General features: G+C 42.3%; 1 protein-coding gene across 1 annotated transcript; it reads right to left on the bottom strand.

Annotated features, from left to right (window-relative positions):
• Positions 1-12,764: 12,764 nt before the first annotated feature.
• Positions 12,765-19,737, bottom strand: BLOC1S4 (biogenesis of lysosomal organelles complex 1 subunit 4; the record flags this gene model as incomplete). Its single annotated transcript, XM_082015210.1, has 5 exons — positions 12,765-13,657; positions 17,047-17,181; positions 17,884-17,985; positions 18,999-19,070; positions 19,525-19,737. The coding sequence occupies 5 exons, from the start codon at positions 19,735-19,737 to the stop codon at positions 13,559-13,561; spliced, it is 621 nt and encodes a 206-aa protein (XP_081871336.1). The 3' UTR covers positions 12,765-13,558.
• Positions 19,738-19,976: the final 239 nt, after the last annotated feature.

Here is a 19,976-nt window from a genome sequence, read left to right as displayed (position 1 = left end):
CACGGACATTGTCAGAATACACAGCCCAACTGCACGACGGCATCTGCTCACCTGATTTTCCCATGATCAAGTGGCGTGGGGTTTGGTTTTTTTTCTAATTTCACCTGTTGCCTCCTCTCTTGGCTGAGTTTCGCTGCTAAGTGCCGGGGACGAAGCGTTCGCAATTTCAGCTCAACTTCTTCGGTCGCCTGCGACCGCTGCCGGAGAAAACTCAGCGGCATGAACCCGTTACCGCCCCTTCTTCAGCACTGGAGTAAGCCTGCCCATGCCTTATAAGGCAGAGGGACACCGCTTTTTTTTCTTAAAAAGATCCTGTTTAGGGTCAGGAGCTATTTATCCTCCACAGTAACCGAGCAGCTCCAAAACACCATATGGTTTCACATACCAATTTAGCTTAGTAATCGCGGCCGTCTTCTGATAAGAGTAGGCTGTGAAAAGAAATTCTGCTGACAAATAATTCTGCTGTCACAGCAGGCATAGCCCATCAGGTCAATTCATACAGCTAAATACTTGTTAAAGTTTTACCCAGTTGCTGTACGTAAAGTTGAAACAGGCAAGTGATAGGACAGTTCAAAGAATATCTGCATTTTATGTCTAAAACAAACCACTTTCTGCACTCTTACAACATAATCTGTAGAAGGTATTAATAAAATGCAGCGTAAGATTTTGCAGGTTAAACAGGAACCGTGCTGATGGTGTATTTCTGTAAAAAGAGTCGGATGTGCATATGCCTCATTTTTTCTGTGCAAGCGCACTGTGCCACTGTTATCTGCACGCTGCATCGAAATACCTCAAGCTAACCTGGCAAATATTAACTACGCCGGCTACAGCGAGCACGATACTTTGATTTAACTTCAGAGGTGCCACATGTCTCCAAACAATAATTCAGTTACGTCTTTCTAACTTTCATCTTTTCATCATCACAGAAAAATCATCTGAGGTTAATGCTTCCCAATTTTCTACAACGCCTTTCAAAATTTTGAGGTTCTGCTTGGTTTTGTGCCAAGTCTGCTGACTCAAAAGGTTTTAATCATCCTTTATCTACCTCCGGAGGCTGAGCTCCGTGTCAAGAAAAGAAAACTCAAAAATAAAAAGATGTTGCGTTTTGCGGTTTGTTGGGGTTTTTTTTTTTCCTTTTTAAACAAGTAGCAGCAGCAGGTGGGGAAGGCAACAGCCCTTCACCAACACGCTGCTTCTCCTGAGGTTGCTCCACTGGTGAGGCTGAAACACCGGCCGAGGGGGTGTCACTGTCTAACAGCTGATGGGGTCACTAAGCAGAGGTATGGGGGCACCCGATCACCACCCGGAGGAGGAAACCGCAGGGCGTGGGATCCCGCTCATCTCCCCTTTGCTGGTAGCCAGGCAGGCAGCAAAAATGCGCTGCTAAACTTGAAATACCGGGCTGTACCCCTCCTAGGACATGCGTCAGGGCTCAGCAAACCCCTGTGCCACCCCACGGCCGTGACAAGGAGCAGAAGGGAGTTCAAATTTGCATAGCTGGGAGTCTCTGGTATTTGAAATGTTCATTTATATCCTCATAGTTGATTGCTGTATTTTATGCTGTTTATGTTTCTTTATATTATATATATATAAAATGATCTTTATAATATTCAGCTGCATTATAAAGCGACATCCCCTCGGGACCTGGACTGCTACTAAGGAAACAGCATAAAGATCTTCAAAAGTGACCAGAGACACCTGCATGTGATGTTCACAACATCCTGTGCAGTCATAATGTGGAAAAGAGGGTTTCTCTGACCTGGCAAAAAATCCAGTGTTACCTAGAGGAAAAAAAATGGTGCTTTTGCTGATGAGAAAACAAGGAAATCAAAAACACTGCTCAGGCATGAAATGCGAAAAGTATGAGTACAAAGTAAATGCAATGACTCATCAGAGACTGGAAAGCAATGTAAGATGAGATGATACACAAAAACAGAGAGGAAGGGAGGAGTTGGGCTTTTTTAGCATTTTAACATTACCTGATAAAATTTCCACACTAACAAATACTGCTGATCTTATCAGATGGAAATTTGGAGGAAGCATGTACACTAATAACTAAGAATGTAATCAAGTCTTTGAAAATAAGGATGGTGATTAAATAAAAGCCACTGCTTAGGGAAATTTGCAAACTGTAAATCATTAATACCCTTTTACCAGTTTCAGGTAGTATCAAACTTACTGACATCTGATTTCCCATTTGCTTGATGATGGATCAGAGCACCTCCGAATGCATGCCTGTTAAATTACTGCATGATTCCTTTACACAAAGAAAATGCTAAGATGGCATTGCTATTAGCCAATAGTGGGCACTGGAAACGATCTTACAGAAACAGAAATGCCCTGACACAACTAGATCCGAGTCCAGTGTTCTGCCTCCTGTAGCAACACCTACTAAACATTTCTGGAAAAGATGCAAAAAAAAGTACAATGTGGATTGAGTCGTTTTTAATTGTTCCATCTTTATGCTAAAAGGAAAACAGAACGAAAACAGCTGGCTAGAAAAAGTAACACTTAACTACTAAAGACTGGTGTTACAAATATTCTTTCTGGAAATAGGTGATAAAGCACGTAAGAAGGAAAAACGCAATTTGAAAGGAAGTGCTTGAATCATAACAATCAGGGAGTTAGAGATAATCCATCTGCAGCAGAGCTATTTCATCTGCATCCTGAAAATCTGCAGCTAAAATTTTGGTGGCAGACTGGGTGTGTGGCGTTCAGACGACAAAACGGATTCCTCTTTCTACCCTATCTTCCCTTTTCTCCCACCAAAGCAAATCCATTTCACCCATCCGCACCAGCCCCTTCTCTTTACCTTGACATGACCGACCCTAATGCTCACGGCCTCATAACCTCCTCCGGTGCTACCGTACGTGAACCCACATCCTTCCCCTGCTTTGCTTTCCCGTCTCCTCTGGAAGCTTCCTGCACCCCTTCCCACCAGCAGCTTCTCTTCACCGTCGCCCAGCCTGCCCTGGGCGACCGCCTGTTCGCACCGTGATCAGCCCCGGGTAGCCCCAGGCACTCCTGCGGTGGCCCCCGGGTTGCCTCGGAGCACGTGGAGCCGGCAAGGCCAGCGTGGCGGAACCAGCAGTGTGGGTTTCCAGGCCCCGCCGGGGTCGTGCTGCTGCCTGTTGTCTCGCAACGCGTAGTCTTCACAGCCACGCGCTGACAGCCTCCCGGTAGCTTCCACCAGCCAGCTACGTATGGCTAGGCCCACAGGGACTCAGGACTAAGCAGAGGTCTGTTAGAGAGGGCGAGAAATGCCAGGCAGACCCCAGGTTACCCGCTGGTGTCCCAGAGGTCTGCCCCCACGCAGCTGAGCCCCGTCTCCACCCGGCAAGAGAACCCACCGCAGCAGGACGCTGCACCAGCCGCGTGCCTGTTGCAAGGGCCCCAGCAGCATCCTGGCTGCCAGCCGGCAGATTTCTCTTCCAGCGGCAGCGCAGGTGATGAGGTAACAGCTGGCCAGCTGCTGCCTATGCGGAACCCCAGCTGCTGGCAGGCAGGTTCAGACACATTTAGGAAGGCCCGAGATGAACCTTTTCCCATGTGGACGCCCTGATGGGTCCAAGGATGCAAATGCCTGGCATCATCCACTCATTCCACCAGTAGGTGCTGGCGCAGAGCGGGACAGGCGTATGACAAGGCCGCCGTAGGAAAGCCCTGCCCAGGAGGTGTGTATGCCTCCCAGCCTTCTGTTAAGCACAACACTAAGCAGTGTCTCCACAAGTCAAACCATGCATAGAAAAAGTTTGTGAGCAAAACTAAATACAACAAACCTGTTTTCCCTGGAGACTCTTAACAAGTGACCTTAAGGGCCAACAGCATTCATATGAATATGACTAGATCATATATGAGTAACACCACATATTAATATCATATATGGTGGTAAGAACCATGAGTAAACAATAGAACAATGCACCAGACTATCAATGCAACTAGAAAACTGCATACTGGGTAAAAGGAAGATGAGGCAAAAATGAGGGTGGAATATTTGAGAGTAATACTCCTGTTCCGTTTTTGCCAGGCTTTGCTTGTGGGACCCAAAACGGGTATTGCCATTTCACCCAAATTAAACAAAGTAATACAGGCTGTGTCACAGGTCACAAAAATTCAACTTTAACACAGATGGAGACGTTAATTCTCTTACAAGAGCAGATATTCATCTCTGCTTTCTAGTGTGACAATAACTCTCAGATGCTGAAGAGAACGAAAAGAGCTGAGCTGAAAAGAGTGTGAGTAGAAAAGCAAGGCTGTTCCTCTTCTCTCAGCTCTGTGCTGTTGCCAGGTGGCCACATCCACAGAACCGTCCCAGAAAAACAGGAGACTGTCACTGCAGAGTAGTTATTGACTTTCACTTCTTCCTACACATTGCAGGATAAAAGTAATGCGTGATTAATCACCAACAACAGTCTTTAGGGTTGGATGCAAAGCAAAGGTTTTGGGGACAAAATGTGGGAATACGGTTGTCCAAGGGAGAGTGTGGCACAGGCACTGCCTTTCTCTAGAGAGGCCCAGCACCCTCCCCAGCTGACATCAGGCTCAGTCCTTGGCCCTGTCTGAGAGCACAAGTCACAAATCTCAGCAGAGCAGGGCAGTGAAACGCCCACTTCAGCCTCAGGATGTTTCTCAACATGGACCAAACTACTTGGGTTCTACCTTCAGAAAAGAATCAGAGGGAAACCCTCAGCATGGTTGTTCTCCACTAGCTCCAAGCAGGAGAAAAAAGACGATATAACGCAACCTGCAGAAGGAGCGTCACTTCCCACCCCTGTGGATGCTGAGTGCTTCCCCTGCACCCTGCCACGGAGAAGGACGTGGAGCCCCTGCTGCTCCCTAACAGGCTGGGGTGAGCTCAGACTTGGGGTACAGAGGGGTTAAGGTAAAGAGGGGGAGGAGATGTACCCTGGAAGGACTTCTGGCTCAAAAAAGGATCTGAGGACATTCAAGAGGAAGAGGGCTCCTGCCAGTCTTAGAAAGCATTACCTCTCTCTTCCGAGGCTGCGGTGGGCTGAACAGTAAGTACCTGGCGCATGGTGTTACGACACTTTACAGGCTCTCTGTTCCAGCACAGTACCTTGGGCCGAGGTTGAACACCATTTTTCCAGGACTGCTGCTCTGTGGAAATGATAAGAAAAGTCCAGTGACAGCCCAGGTGAGCAGAAATGCACACAGGAGTCAGAGGACAAGGCCGGCTGCCGACCTCCGGTAGAGGTATATCCATACGTAAACACGCTGACTCCACAGCATCTGTGATTTTGCCTTCTTGTGCATAGCCCCGCAGCCTGCTACTTTTTATATCAGATCCACATATGCAGTAACCTTTGTTTTAGCAAAACCATCATCCTACTAACTGGGAGCACCTCCTGCTTAACAGACATGTATTTAGCCCTTACATTAAAATATCCTTGTAGATGAACCACTTTATGAGTCAGAAAGTAAATTTCAGCAGTCACTCATGAATGAGATCACACAATTATGATAGGTCCTGAAAACATCGGTTTAGATGTTCAGAAGAAGACAAAAAAGCACATCCGACATTGGGAATAACTAGAGAAGAAACAATGATTTGCTTCTGCCTTGAATTACACGGCCAGTCCTGGCTTCCTGATCTCAAAAAGCATACAGCAGAAGTGGAAAAAGATCAGAGAAAGGCAACAAGGGCATGGAAGCTTCATACACAAACAACAGGGCTCTGAGCAACCTGATCTAGAGGAAGGTGTCCCTGCCCATGGCAGGGGGATTGGAACTAGATGATCTTTAATGTCCCTTCCAACCCAAACCATTCTACGATTCTATGATTCAGCCAAGGGAAGAGATCATGGAAAGGGAAATTACAGACATTAGTACAAGATGATGAGCAACACAGATGGCCAATGACTGTCAATTGAGTCCTCCAATACAAGAATTAGAGGATATTAAAAGGTGCTTGTGGGAACAAAAGTAAAAAAAAAAAAGGGATGTGGGATGCAGCAGAGAAGGTGCTTTGGCAAGGAGGTTTTATTTCTGCACACATTGCCTCTTGTCCTACCAGTGGGCACTGCTGAGAAGTGTCTGTCTCCCTCTCCTTCATCCCCTCCCTTCAGGTATTTATACACGCGGATGAGATCCCCCTTGAGCCTTCTCTCCTCCAGGTTGAACAGTCCCCGCTCTCTCAGCCTCCCCTCACAAGGGAGATGCTCCAGTCCCATAATTGTCTTTGTGGCTCTGTACTGGACTCACTCCAGTATGTCCATATATTTCTTGCACTGGCAAGCCCATAAAAGACTTACCAGTGAAGACTGAGGCACAGAAGGCATCGAGTACCTCGGCCTTTTCTGTCTCCTGTGTCACCAGGACCCTGCTGCATTCAGCACTGGGACACATTTTCCCTGGTCTTCCTTGTGCTCTTTATGAACTTATAGAAGCCTTTTCTGTTGCCTTTCACATCCCTCACCAGATTCAAGTCCAGGTTGGACTTGGCTTTCCTAACCCTATCCCTGCAAGACCAAAGAGCAGGTCTATCGTCCCACTGGGTCACCTGTCCCTCCTTCCACCTCTTGTATACATCCTTATTATGTCTGAGTTCAGCTAGAGGGACCTGTATCTGTTCTTCCGTGTCACTCCTCCATCATCTCCTCGCCAGCAGCTTTCCTACCTGACCTTTGTATCAGGCTCTTTTCTTCACAATTCCCCTGCATGAATTTCATTTCCATATTAGCGACCCATTCAAGTTCTCAAATATAAACTCCAGCACCATCACATCTGCATTCAGGGTAGCAAGGAGGACCCTGGGGACTACTGACCTGTTAGCCTCACCTCTGTGCCTGGGAATATCATGGAACAGATCTTCCTAGAAGCTATGCTAAGGCACATGGAGTCCAGGGAAGTGATTTGAGACAGCCAGCATGGCTTCACCAAGGGCAAGTCCTGCCTCACCTGCAATAGGACAAGGGGTAATGGTTTTAAACTAAAAGAGGGCAGATTTCAACTAGATATAAGGAAGAAGTTCTTCACAATGAAGGTGGTGAAACTCTGGCACAGGTTGCCCAGAGAGGTGGTAAATGCCCCATCCCTGGGCATTCCAGGTCAGGCTGGACGGGGCTCTGAGCAATCTGCTCTAGTTGAAGGTGTCCCTGCTCACTGCAGGGGGGTTGGACTAGATGACCTTTAAAGGTCCCTTCCAACTCTTCTATGATTCTATAATTCATCACACAGCTTTGTTTCAGTCTTCCTACCCCTGAAGAGTGCTCTTTACCATGCTGGGGCTATACCTGTCTTATCAAGTAGTTCAGCACAGCAGGGGCAGATTTCTAAGAAGAAACCTGATGTTCATGCTAAATGTTTCATTAAGATTCACCTTGAACTAAGGCTAGCTCAAGGACAGCAGCATGGAATGAATATCCAACAGCAGCTGTGGCATGTCAGATAAACTCCTGGAGCAAGTTTCTGGCTAAATTTGATCCAAAAAGAATCCATGTCACACTCAGAGACAGTTACATGGTGCAAACTAATGACTGCCAGAATGCTGAGATGAGCACTGGAATATCATCTTGCCCTGCTTTGGCTGATATCTTTCTATTGTTGATTTTATGTACTTCTCATAATTTCATCCAACTCACTTGTCAGTCTTGACTTATCTCACTGGTACATGCAACGAGTCTGCAACAGCACTGCTCGTCTACCTTGTTAACTAAAAACATCACAGTTGATTGTCCTTAGGCAAGATTTCTCTGGCATTACCACTTTGTATTTTCCTTCCTTTGAGTACAGAGACACAATTAAATCCAGGAAAAGTCAAAGTAACAAATCCAGAAAGAAAACACTATTTTTGTTCAATTATATTGTTTAGTATTTTTCCCCTCAATAAATATTTTATCCCTTAACAGTCTTCCAATACACTGGATTTTAGATGCAACAGGCACACTTCCAAAAAACATTCTGAGCAACCACTGACACCAAGAACAAGGGCACTGCTTATCAGTAGGAATTGAATCGCTGTATTGGAGTTGATAAAACACTACTGAAAGTAGGCATCTGAGCAGGACACACAGCACACAGACATCTCTGCAGTGACAACGAGAAGGCTATTCCAAGCGCCTAATTTTTTCGTTCTTCTTTCCCTCTATGCTTCCAATCAAATTGCAAAGCCACCCCTGTAGAGGAAAGGGCTAATTCAAAGAAGCATGAGGAAAACTGCTAAAATATACTAATTCCATAGTAGGCATTGCCGTGTCTGCACACCTCCCTGGTGACACTGCCAGGGAAAATGCTTTGCTTGCCTTCTTGAGGGGATGGCTGGGAGTAGAGGGGTGTCACCGCTCACCCCTGTGGGTGGGACATCAATGCTGGGGCTGGACTACTTGGCTTCCAGAACTGATTGTTAGCCAGAACAGTCCAACGATCTGGCTAACTCCGCCTGCAAGTCCTACTGCTTTCGTGAAAGGCAGTAATGGCGACCTGGTCCGGACTGTCCTTTCACAGTTCTTCTAGTACAGCTAAAGCCCCTCCTAAAACTGTGTTCTTTGGAGTAGTGCACCCTGAGGCAAAAAAGAAAGAAAGCTCCTAAACCGTGAACAAATAACAAAATCACATGTGTGTGTCAGGTCTGTTGTGGATCTTTATTCATAACCCCCAGTTGAGGGACCTTGCCCTCATGTGTTCATGCTGCTCAAAGCTCTGTCACCACAAGTTTAGACCTTAGCGTTTGCCCTGGCTTATTTCCTGGCTATGCTATTTTCTGCCTCTTCTGTTCCTGCATGAGGCTCTTCCCATTCTTTTTTTTTTTCCTTTTCTTTTTTTGTATGAATCAATCTGAACCAGCTCTTCTGCCAGTTTGCAGTTCTCTGCAAATCTTTTAGACTGATTCACATTCAGAGAAACATTTCAGATGCTCCTGTCATACTTAGTGCCAGCTCTCAGTTTTAAAGCCCTAGGATTGCGGGAATTTCAACTATTGCTTTTTCTTTTTTTAAAGGTTGCTTTCTAGACCACTTGCTTGTAAAGAAAATCCTGACAGTGTCACCTGTAAGAAAAAGATGGCAATTAATTTATTTTTAAATAATGTAGGCATCATTTGCAAGAATGATGCTATTCTCAAAAAACCTACAGCTTCTGAACAGTGGGAGATGACAAATCAAGTTGTAAACTTATCTTTTTTTTCTTCATTGATGCTCAGCAAATGCCTTTTTTCCCACCCTATGAATTCTGTCCCTTTGTCTTTTCACTCAGAACCTGTAACAGAATCCTTGCTAAGATTCAGTTAATTTTCTTAGCTCTGTCAGCTCATTTATATACTTGTATTTTCAATGTACTTTTTTTAAAGACTATTCAATATATAGATAGAACATTTGACTGAAAACATAGGACTATTTACATAATTTTAATGTCTTTTTTTCTTTTCCTTAAACTAATAGTCCATCAGATAATGTACAGCCAATATTAAAATTGACAAAATTAAATGATGTTTTGAGTCTTTCATGTGGATTTTAGACAGGATACTTTGGTTTTCCTGTCTTATCTTTTTGTCTGATACAATTCCAAAGGCATGATTTCAGTTTTTCTTTCTCAAACTATGTATCTACAGGTGACTGCATTCTGTCTGCCCATGAGCAGTACCTTTTCTTTCCCTTTTTTCTGCTTTGCTTGTTGCTTAGCACTTTGAAGACATTGATCATCACGAATAATTTGAATACTGCTTATACTGGTTTGCAAAATCATAAAGATGACCAGCATTAAAAGTTTGTGAGTAGATAACCTCAAGCAAGAAGGTAAAGGAAAGTCCCTAAATCTCCAAGCTCAGCTGGAGCTGGTGTCGGTACTACCATCTTTAGGCTGTACTACCCCCCGTCGGCTTAAAGTAGAATCCACAAAAGCAGCAGAAGGGACAAAGCCTCGCCGCCGCCGCTGCAGCACAGCCTGCCATTAACCCAGCTCCTGCAAGGCTGTGAATCCCGACAGTCGAAGATTCCTCATTCCCGATGGATTTAGCTGCAGTGGCTAAAGGGATTACCAACCCCCATTATGGTCCTCTTTGACCATAGCTAAATCTGACCAGGATTTTGGCTTTTCAAGGCAGGGCTTCTGTCTGGGCATATGGGATTTTCTTGGTAGCTGGTCCAAGACTAGAATTTTTTCCTATTAAGAATAAGTGTCATCAATTTTTTTTTTTTTTTTTGGTAAGGGAACCTTAAAATATTTACCATTTTCAAATGTAAAGTTCTTTTCATTGATGTAGATGCAAGCTATCCTGCCCATCTGTCTCATTCTGGAAGGCATTTCACTCAGGATCACTCTCTACAGCACAAGACCTTGGTATTTGGAAACAGTTCCTGTGCAGGACAGAATCCAAATTAAGCTTGCTGCTGATTTCTGAGTATTGCAGGTAAAAATACGTAACCTTGAAGGTTATTGTCAGCAGAAGTAATGAACTGCTATGGGTTTTGATAATGTCAGTGTTATCCAGTGCATCTTTAAATCTCTAAACAATTTATATTTTATTTGGACAGATAAATCATCAAATCTGTTTCTTTCCATGTCAGTAATGTGCACCATTCTATAATTTCTTTAGGTTTTATAGCACCCGCAGTAGCATCACTCAAGTGTGGAACAAAATGTGTAGGTCCAAAAGTAATTAAATACAAATATCAATCTTTATGTGTCTACTTCAGGCACAGTTTATCACATAACTAAGTATTTAGGTAACACAGATCATGTTGCTTTTTGTCCAGGAGCTATGAAAAATGTGGACTTCTAACATTCAGTCCATCCTGCATACCTTGTGAATGAAGCTTTTATTATGGCTATATGTACGTCTTACAGTAAACAGGTATCTTTAAGTAAGCTGCAGCATTACTTGACTCTTGCCTAAAATGTACCTAACTATAAGAATATAAAAACTTTTAGCCCTCTCTCTGGAAGAGAGCATGAGGTAACTTCTAAATTTTTGCTTCGTGACATAGAAGAAAAGTAAGATTTGTGTGTAGGCTTTTGTTGATATTGAACATTAGCTTGCTTCATTCACTCGATAACCAACTGTTAGTAGCTCAGCTCCTTAAACATCATCTCTTGCTCTACATCAGTTCTATGTGAAGAGCTAAAAACATGTAATGTAGTGCTATTGTTACTGGCTTTGTATCTAGGAACCCAAGCAAGAGAAGAAAGATAAACAGCATACAGAGAAAGACGCAAGTATAGCTTTCTGGGTATATGGGTATGGGTATCAGTGGATTTTGAGATTTAGATTTTATTTGCAGCTGGCAAAACCAGCAAATATTGAGCCTAATTCATAATATAGTTATTGCTGGTTTTACACTAATACAAGGTAACAATGGCAGACAGACTAAAGGAATGTTCTATGAGTCTTTCTTCACTGAGTGTCAACACTTGGGATTTTTTTTTTAACTCTATTCCTGCTTGGTGAGACTGGCCATGAACAAGGAGATAGCTAAGGCAATACAATTTGAGGACAGAGTGCATGTGTGGACCTTGTCAGTATTGTAAGACTGCCGTAATATTGTAACTTTTCCAGACTATAGTTCACAGATGATCTGTGACCTTGTTATTCTGTATCACGACTAAAAAAAAGCCACAATTTATCTTCTGTACTTTTATAGCATTTCCTTAATAAAACTTCCACGTCCTGTCCCATATTTTCAGTAATAAAAATACTTTGGAGCATTTACAGCATAGAACTATACTACTTATAGGAATAGCCTGACTTTTGTTGTGGTGTGCTTTTGAAGATGTAACTTAAATTTTCCATACATAAATGCCCACTTCAGAATATGTTTTTTCCTCTTCTTAATATGAACAATATTGCATAATGAATACTCAGCTGTATAAGCTTCCCAAAATCTTTATTATTTTAATACTTTAAATTATAACATGTTTAAAATAACTGCATTTTAGCTTGATTCAACAGAGGGCAAAGTTGTAATTTGAGCGGTCTATTCATTTAATTAGAAAGCTGTTTTAAAGTTACTTTAAAATTTTTTGTAATGTTAGTGTGTTTGGTTGTAGCCTTATGTTGTCACACTAAATTATAGTGTTATTTCATTAGATTTCATTGAAGAGTGATAAGCCTTCAAGGATTATTTATGCATAAACTGAAAGGTACCACACTTTTTGGAAATAAAACTGTTGCTGCAGTGGAATATCTTAAATATTGAAATATTTAGACTGATGAAAGCAGGGAGCAGAGGTGGGGAAAAGACCTTCTTCCCAATGTCTATTCCTTTTGCATGCTGGCATGTAATTACTTTTCTAGACTCTTTATGTTAAAATCCAGGTAAGTTTTACATTAGAACTGCTTTTGGAAGCTGCTAGTTTTGACTTCATGATCTTTGTTTTAATTTTTATTAAATGTTACTTCAGATACTGTTTAGAACCTGGTCCCTGCTGTTGTTGGGAGACAAGACCATATGGTTTTCAAAGCTTTATCTATTAATACATAATCCTTGCTCTACAACTGCATACCTTTTTCTGTGCTTGCAACACAAAATCAGCAGACATGATGTTGTTTCCCTAATGCATTCCTTACTCCTCTGAAATTTGAATTCTGGATATTTTGTAGTTTGTTATATTGGCAATAAAACAGCAGTGCTAAAATGGTTGTTCAGAGCAATACAACAATTTACAATTAACACATGCTAGATATTATACGATTCTCAGAAACAGGGGTGCAGTTTGAGACTGTCAGGTGAAGGGCAAGACCACAACAGGGGTTAGCTAGCTATTAGTTTATTGATCACATACACTGCAATCAGTGCGGGGAGCCCCAGTAACCCTACAGAGGGTTGCGAGGGAAAAGCAGACAGTCCAGTTAGGTGCCTGATTGAGGCTCAGTCCACAGACATCCCTGCCTCAAGATACTTTTTCTTTTTGACAGCAGGTTACATATATAGCATGCCCACCCAGTTACACATCAAACAATACAATGCTGCAATAATTAGCAGTCCAGGTCACCGTGACCTGATGATCATCAGTGGGGGCAGGACGTTTGCTTGGTGAGCTGGGACTAGATCACATGCATCGAGCCATATCCTTGACTCCTCGCCGATCTTCCAAGTCCTCCCCTTGCAAACCTGTACATCCCAATGTGGAGCATTTCTCTGTACAAACTGCAGAGACCAGGTTCCAAAACTTGGAGTAGATGGTTTTATGCATAGTTCTTCTGTCACCTCAATCAGTATGTTAGAAGAAAAAAAAAAAAAAAGACATCCTTGTGGTATAGCTATTTACACTTGCAGCAGCACAGATATTCATGTGTTAGAAGATTTATATATAAAAGTATGTTTCCTATTATTTCCCTAATGAAAAAAAAATTCTAATGCAGAAGTATTCTTAAGTTACTTCCAGTATATAATCTGAAAATTTATACTGTGTTTTAGGAAGACTTTTGAAATAATGTACACAAAAATTACCTGAAAATACTGCCTGAAGGAAGACAATGAGAATCAGAATGACAATATGCCATCAGTAATGCTCAGAAATGCAGCTTTTTTGAGGATAGCATTTCTTTTGTTCACTTGGCTGTCTCTATTCTGGCTGATTTGTATCAATCCCAAAGTAAAAATCATCAATAAGGTGCTTCATTAAGACATGGAAAATAGTCTTCAGTCTTGAAGAGGACTGGAGGTTCATAGAGGGTCTGCTGTTGCCGTGAGGAAGATGATTTCTGCAAATTAGAGAAGTTTATTTTTCGCCTTCTCAAAAAAGCAAGTTTTAAAACAAAGCCTACAAGAGCTAAAATGCAAAACAAGAGAAGTTTTAAAGGCTTATCCCCTTAGTCCGGTGAATTTTTAATCCCAGCTCAGAAGGGTCTGGCATATTCTTAAATGTTAGTGAAGAAAAGCAGCCTTTGACTTTTGCCATTCTATCACCTGAACAGACTCAGTCCTGCAAAGTGTAAGATATGCCAGCTTTGCAGGAGCCAAACAGGTAATCTTTTCTAGCTGATGGTATAGTGATTGTAACCTTTGTTCTTCCAAAGCCATATACCTTTACCTTTCCTGCTCAAGCCTTGGAGTTCTCCTCAGCTACTTCCTTTCAGTTAACCCTAGCCTGTGTTCTCATTTACTCAGTTAAAAAAAAGTCTTTGTATGGAAACACACCTAGCAAACGTTTCTTCTGAGAAGGCTGCTGCTCCTGCTGAGCTTCTTCATCAAGTATATGTTAGAATATGACACACCATTCAAAATACGGTAGTGGACTAGAAAAGAGCCGTTAACGCTGTTTGTCAAGAAAAGTGTACATGTTTCTTTTAAATATTAACTGTACCTTGTTTTGCTATACCAAATAGCCCATTTAAAGAGACAACAGCAAGGACCACTACTGACTATCCCGTCAGGCTTCTTGCATGTAGATAATGCTGCACTGCAACACAGAGCCAGTGAATGTTTTCAATACATGGTCTTAAATAGAAGGCTTGAAATCAAGACTTCATTCATTAAAAATTCTTTTGGACTCATGAAAAGATTTTGATGAACTATTTCACTGAGCTCTCAGTCAGTTTGTCTGCAGAGTTCTTCAGGTATTTTTTTTTACCTGTCTGAGGTGAGGAAATTTAGAGTCTTCACCAATAATAAAGTTAAAAGCATACCAAATATCATTAGTATACTTGGAGTTTGGAATGCTTTTACAGTACCAAAATGAGGCTATAATTAAGCTCACCCACAAAAAGGCTAAGTGGAATTTTTCCAATATTCAGCTGAGCTGTATACTTGTAGTCCATATGAAATCTCCTGTTATATTCAAAATTGCTGATTTATGACATTTAAATTATATTTGTCTTTAACTTTACAATACCATTAATTTATCTGAAATAAGTTTGTTTTGCCATTCAAGTTGTAATGAGATAAAAATAATAAACAAAAATCAGATCTATAAATAGTGGACACTATCAATGTTCTCTATACCAGAGATTTTGCCAAATGTAAAAACAAATCTTTGAAATCAAAGTTCTGGTTTTAAAAATTATTTCCTATCCTGTACTGGCCTATGAGAAAACATTTTGCAAGCCAGGGAAATAAAGGTTACAGGTATTCTGCAACTCACGACACTGATTTAAGAGACACTGTATTTACGTATGTGCAAGAAGGGGCCAATTTCAATTCAGTGAGGAAATTCATAGGCAGACACTGTACCCACAGTTGCCTAAGTACATACTTATGATTAGATATTTCTGCAGCTGCTTAGCAGACATTTTTACCTTTTTAGAGAGCATACATCCTTAGTGATATTAGAAGTCTTACAGTACTGTATTTTACATTGCCTGGTATTCACAAGGGAAGAAATTGGGGCAAAATCTGAAAGTGAGATTACAGATATACGGCTTAAGAAATACAAAATATATCCTTTGTGTAAAAAACTGGATACATTTACATGGGAAGAAAGTGAGGAGACTTGTCTAAATTAAAAATGTGAACTACAACTACAGTGAAAATCACCATACTGGTATAGCCTTCTTTTCCAAAGGGCTGATGTATCGAGTGAGCTCATCAAATCTTAGGCATGAGAAGAAATCTCTGCAGGCATTTTAATTCAGACATGCTTGTGTTTACTAGTGAAAATAGATATTTTACCATGCAATACTCAGTACCACTGCGGAACAGTGACCTGCCTTTTAGTTAATCAACCAGTACCAGTAAGTTCTGAGGGTTGATTTTATTGCTATCCTTACTCAAACCGCATGCCAGGTTCAGCTTGCTGACACTTTCAAAGACTTTCTACCTTATTGATTGTGGAAAAATTGCTAAGCTGACAAAGTGTTCCCATGCAACACTGAAAAAGCACTTCTTCAGAACTTTCAAACTTTTTAGTTGAAGGTTATAATTCCACAGCTGACAACTGTTTTTAGCAATGAAATGGAAAATACTGTTGAATATTCTTCAAGACAACTGCTGCAGTTGTTTGTTTTTGTAATTGGCCCATAAATAGCAACTTTGTGTTGTTTTTCTAAAGAAAAAAATGACATCAGTCCAAACTTGAACACCAAAGAAAATGAAGGAATGAGCAGTTAGCTAATTTGAAGACTATAATGGCAGCGAAGCACAGGTTTCCTGAACTAAGTCTTTAACAAGACAATACGTATCCTTTTTACATCTATTTTTCCTCTGCTGCCACATGTGCTTGCAGTATGTAGGAACACAAATACCTCAAACAGCCACAACCATCTTCCTCCCCCTGTCTGCAAACCTACTTTATTTCAGCATTCTCACCAGTATTATGATACAGAAACCCGAGCTAGTACAGGATGAATGTAGGAAAAGAATCTGGGAGCTGAAAAGATGCAAGGAGGAGTACCTATAAATGGTGTATTGGTAGGTGATGCCAAGAAGCATCAGGGGTTCAGAAGGGTTTTTTTTTATATTTTATTTTATTTTTAAACCAGAAGGTTATTTTAAACCTAGAGCATAGTGCCAGTTTAAGATTAAGTTAGGCATCTCTTCAAAGAGATACCAGACTCTCCAAGACGAAACATACCAGAGAAAGCACTTCAAGTCTTCTAGCACAGAAACTGTCCACATGTAGTAACAAGGAAAGACAGAGAAAACTGCATCCTTATAAAGTTTAACAAGGTTCTTACGTGAATACCGAACTGTGCTGATTGAGCATAAACAGAACCTTTATTTTATAAATATTGTGCAGCATAGCCTTCGTTTCCTTTTTTGGTAATATTTCTGCAGTGATATGATTAATGCAGTATGATCCTTTAACAGTGTTGTCTGTACAGGCTCTTCCTACTTGCTTTGCATACTATTAGAGATCAGAGGTGCTTTAATATAAAGGCTTGGGCATTATGTGCTTGTTTGTGCACTTCATGTTCCCTTCCTCATGTATTCAGCCTTATTTTGGAAAGTTGCACAAATCCTTGTAAGAATTCGTGATTTTTAAGTTTTGGGGTTTTTTATTAAGTCCGAGAACTTTGCAAAAATGCCGACAGAGTATATAAAAGTTTTACAGTTACATTCAGATATATGTGTAGCAAACTTACTATTATTTTAATCATCCACTCTGGTAAGCAGAGAAACTAAGCTGGTCACATGGTAACAAAAGCTTACTTACATTAAGGAAAGATGGTATGCTGATTGTGTGCAAGATTTTCTTAAATGTGCTCGGAAATGCTCCAAGGTCTGTTTCTGCCTTTATGACCCGTTCTTCTAGTCCAGCTACGCTGTTTCCAATCATCTTCACAAAAGCCTAGTGTGAAAACAACAAAAGAAATCCAGCTTTTTCACTAATAAACTAAAACAGGATTATGTATTGCACGACAGTGGTGAAAGTTCTTAAATGAGTAGGAAAAAACTCCATGCTCTATTTCCCTTCCACCTGCAACAAGTCCATTTTATTACTCGAAATTACTGGAGATACTTAAAAGGCTGCAAAAACAGGTTAAATGAATAAAACAATCAGTCCTCCTTTTCCTATTTGCCTTTCAAATAACTAATTTAAACTTCTTAGGATTTAGACTTCTGTCTGCTTTTCTACTAAAAGTGGGACCAAGGATCTGAATCACAGTTTTGAAGCTTTATCAGGGATCCACAGACCTCGCATGCTACCAGTCCCTGAACTGATCCCAACACAATAACTTTGAAAGATACTGTAAGAAAAAAAACCCCAGCAACTCACAACAAAACAAAAAGAAGAAGAAGTGGTACTATTGTTTTCCACCTTGCTTTTTAAAAAAGGCATTTTGTTTTAGAATGCCCAGGGTCTCCAGAAATTCTTAATAAATTGCGTTCTCTTTATTAACCCTGAAGTACTGAACCCCGATTGAACATGGAAAGCAAAAGGGATCTGAACCCACTCCACGGGTATGCATGCACGCACGCTTATAGCATATCGCTGATTCTTTCCTCCTATTAAGAAACAGAATATATCTAGAAGATATCAAATACGTACCTCTAGTTTGTCAATCTTCCTGTATATCTGCCTCATTTCTGTAGCTTTTGTGTAAATCTGAGGTATACTTTCATTGACAACTTGAGAGGAATCACTTCGAATCTAAAGATGATTCAAAGAAATAATAAAAAATTGACTAATAAACCAAAACGTGTAGTAGATTTCATTCTGGAAAAATAGAACTGTGCTCCAATCAACAGATTAAAACTCAGTTTAAAAATATCAGACTAATATTAGTATAAAAATACTAGATTAAAAGTAGTAAGCTAGCTTCTTGATACAGTTTAGTAAGTGCCTCTGAAGAAAATTTATTTTGCATTGGCAAGCATTTACCTCTGTAGTTATATCAAAAATAGGCTGCTACAGCCTTATCAGAACTAAGAGATGGAACATTTCCCAAGACATACTAAAGAATCAAATACATTAAAATAAAATTTTGACTTAAATTTTACCACCTCTACATTTCCTCAACTCTGCTAAAAAGTCAGGCCACCAAAACTTGTTTTATTGATATATACTAAAAAAAACCCCACATATAGTAAAGTTCCCCTTAGAGTAGTGCAGGAGAACCACATGTGCTATGCTTTAAAAGACAGCGTGTATACCGGTATCAGTTTATAGGAATTTTCCATTCAGTTCCCTCGTCTACCCCCACATGCAAAAGTGAAAACAAAGCTGCCTTTCTGATGAAAGGGTAAGAAAGGGTTTGCTAAAGACAAATCTAGCTTTGGAGGTTGGACAACTCTGATTAGATACTTTGATTACGAAAGCCACAGAGCAAATGTCTTTACGTATTTTAAAGGAAACTCAAAATATCATATTGTTCTTTTAACCATCTGTCATCATGCCATTCAAAACGAGATTCCACGTATGTGCACGGACAAACATACAGTTTACAATATGCATTTATATAGCTATATGGGCATATCTTGCTCCGACATGAAAGTTCGCTAGTTTTCATCTAGGAGTTAGTTATCCAATTATCAAATGCATTTTCATACTGGAACATGCCTAGACCAAAGGCTGCTTCCTATCCGTGTCTCATTTGAAAACACGAGCACACATTAAACTGTACTCTGACTTCAAAAACACAGCTATGTGCAAGCTATGCATACCATGTCCAGCATTGCCACAAATTCATCCACTCTGGTCAGCAAGTCTTCTAGGCTCTTGTCTAAGCTTTCTATCTGCAAAACAGAAATACTGTAAAGGTACTTGAAAACGCACACACCACCACCCCCCCCCCCCCCGCCTCCCCCAAACAGAACCTCCGAGTACAGACACAGGCAGACTTAAACCAGCCCAACAGAAACCCCACAGCTTTGCCAGCTCTCAGCTACGTTAAGTGCAGGTGACCCGACGCACCGGTACACCTGGTCTTGCGCAAAACCACACTGAGGCCGTGCAACCCCTTCAGAAAGCCACCCTCAAGCGACACCCCCTCTTAAAGGGCACCCCTTTCCAAGCGACACCCCCTTTCCCCACCCCACCTGCTGCTGCCCGCTCCCCGGCACAGCCGGGGCAGCCTCACTCCGTGCGCCGGACACCCGGCGGCGGGGCTAGGCCGGTCATCGGGGAAGGGCCCGGCCGCAGGGGCCGAAGCCGCGGCCCGCTCCCCCGGGGCCGCCCCCAGCCCCTCACCTGCTCGCTGAAGAGGCTGCGGTCGGCGAGCAGGTAGGCGGAACAGGCGGCGGCAGTGGCGCTGAGCGACGCCTCCGAGACGTCCTCGTCCTCCTGCTGCCCGAGGCCAGAAGCGTTGCTGTGGCTCTGGGAAACGTTCCCGCTGTCCGCGCCGGGGCAAGCGCCCGGCGGGTCGGCCCCGGCCCCCTCTCCCGCTCCCGCGGCGGTCGCCATGCTACCGCCCCCCGCCTTCGGCCCCGCGCCGTCAGGCGGTGCCGCCGCTCACGTGAGCGGGGCGGGGCCGGCGCAGGCGCGATCAGGACGAGGGGAGGGGAAACGAGGGGGAGCGGCCCGGCCCACCGCTGCAGGGGAAAGATACGTACCGCCGGTGCTAGGGCACCGCCTTCGCGCCTGGCTGCTCGAGCCTCAGGATCCGGCCGCAGTCGCCCGCCTCCTCTCACCGGCCCCGGGCG

This window comes from Phaethon aethereus, assembly GCF_964289735.1.
Source record: "Phaethon aethereus genome assembly, chromosome: 2".
NCBI lineage: Eukaryota > Metazoa > Chordata > Aves > Phaethontiformes > Phaethontidae > Phaethon > Phaethon aethereus.
This window is presented reverse-complemented; position numbering and strand designations above follow the sequence as displayed.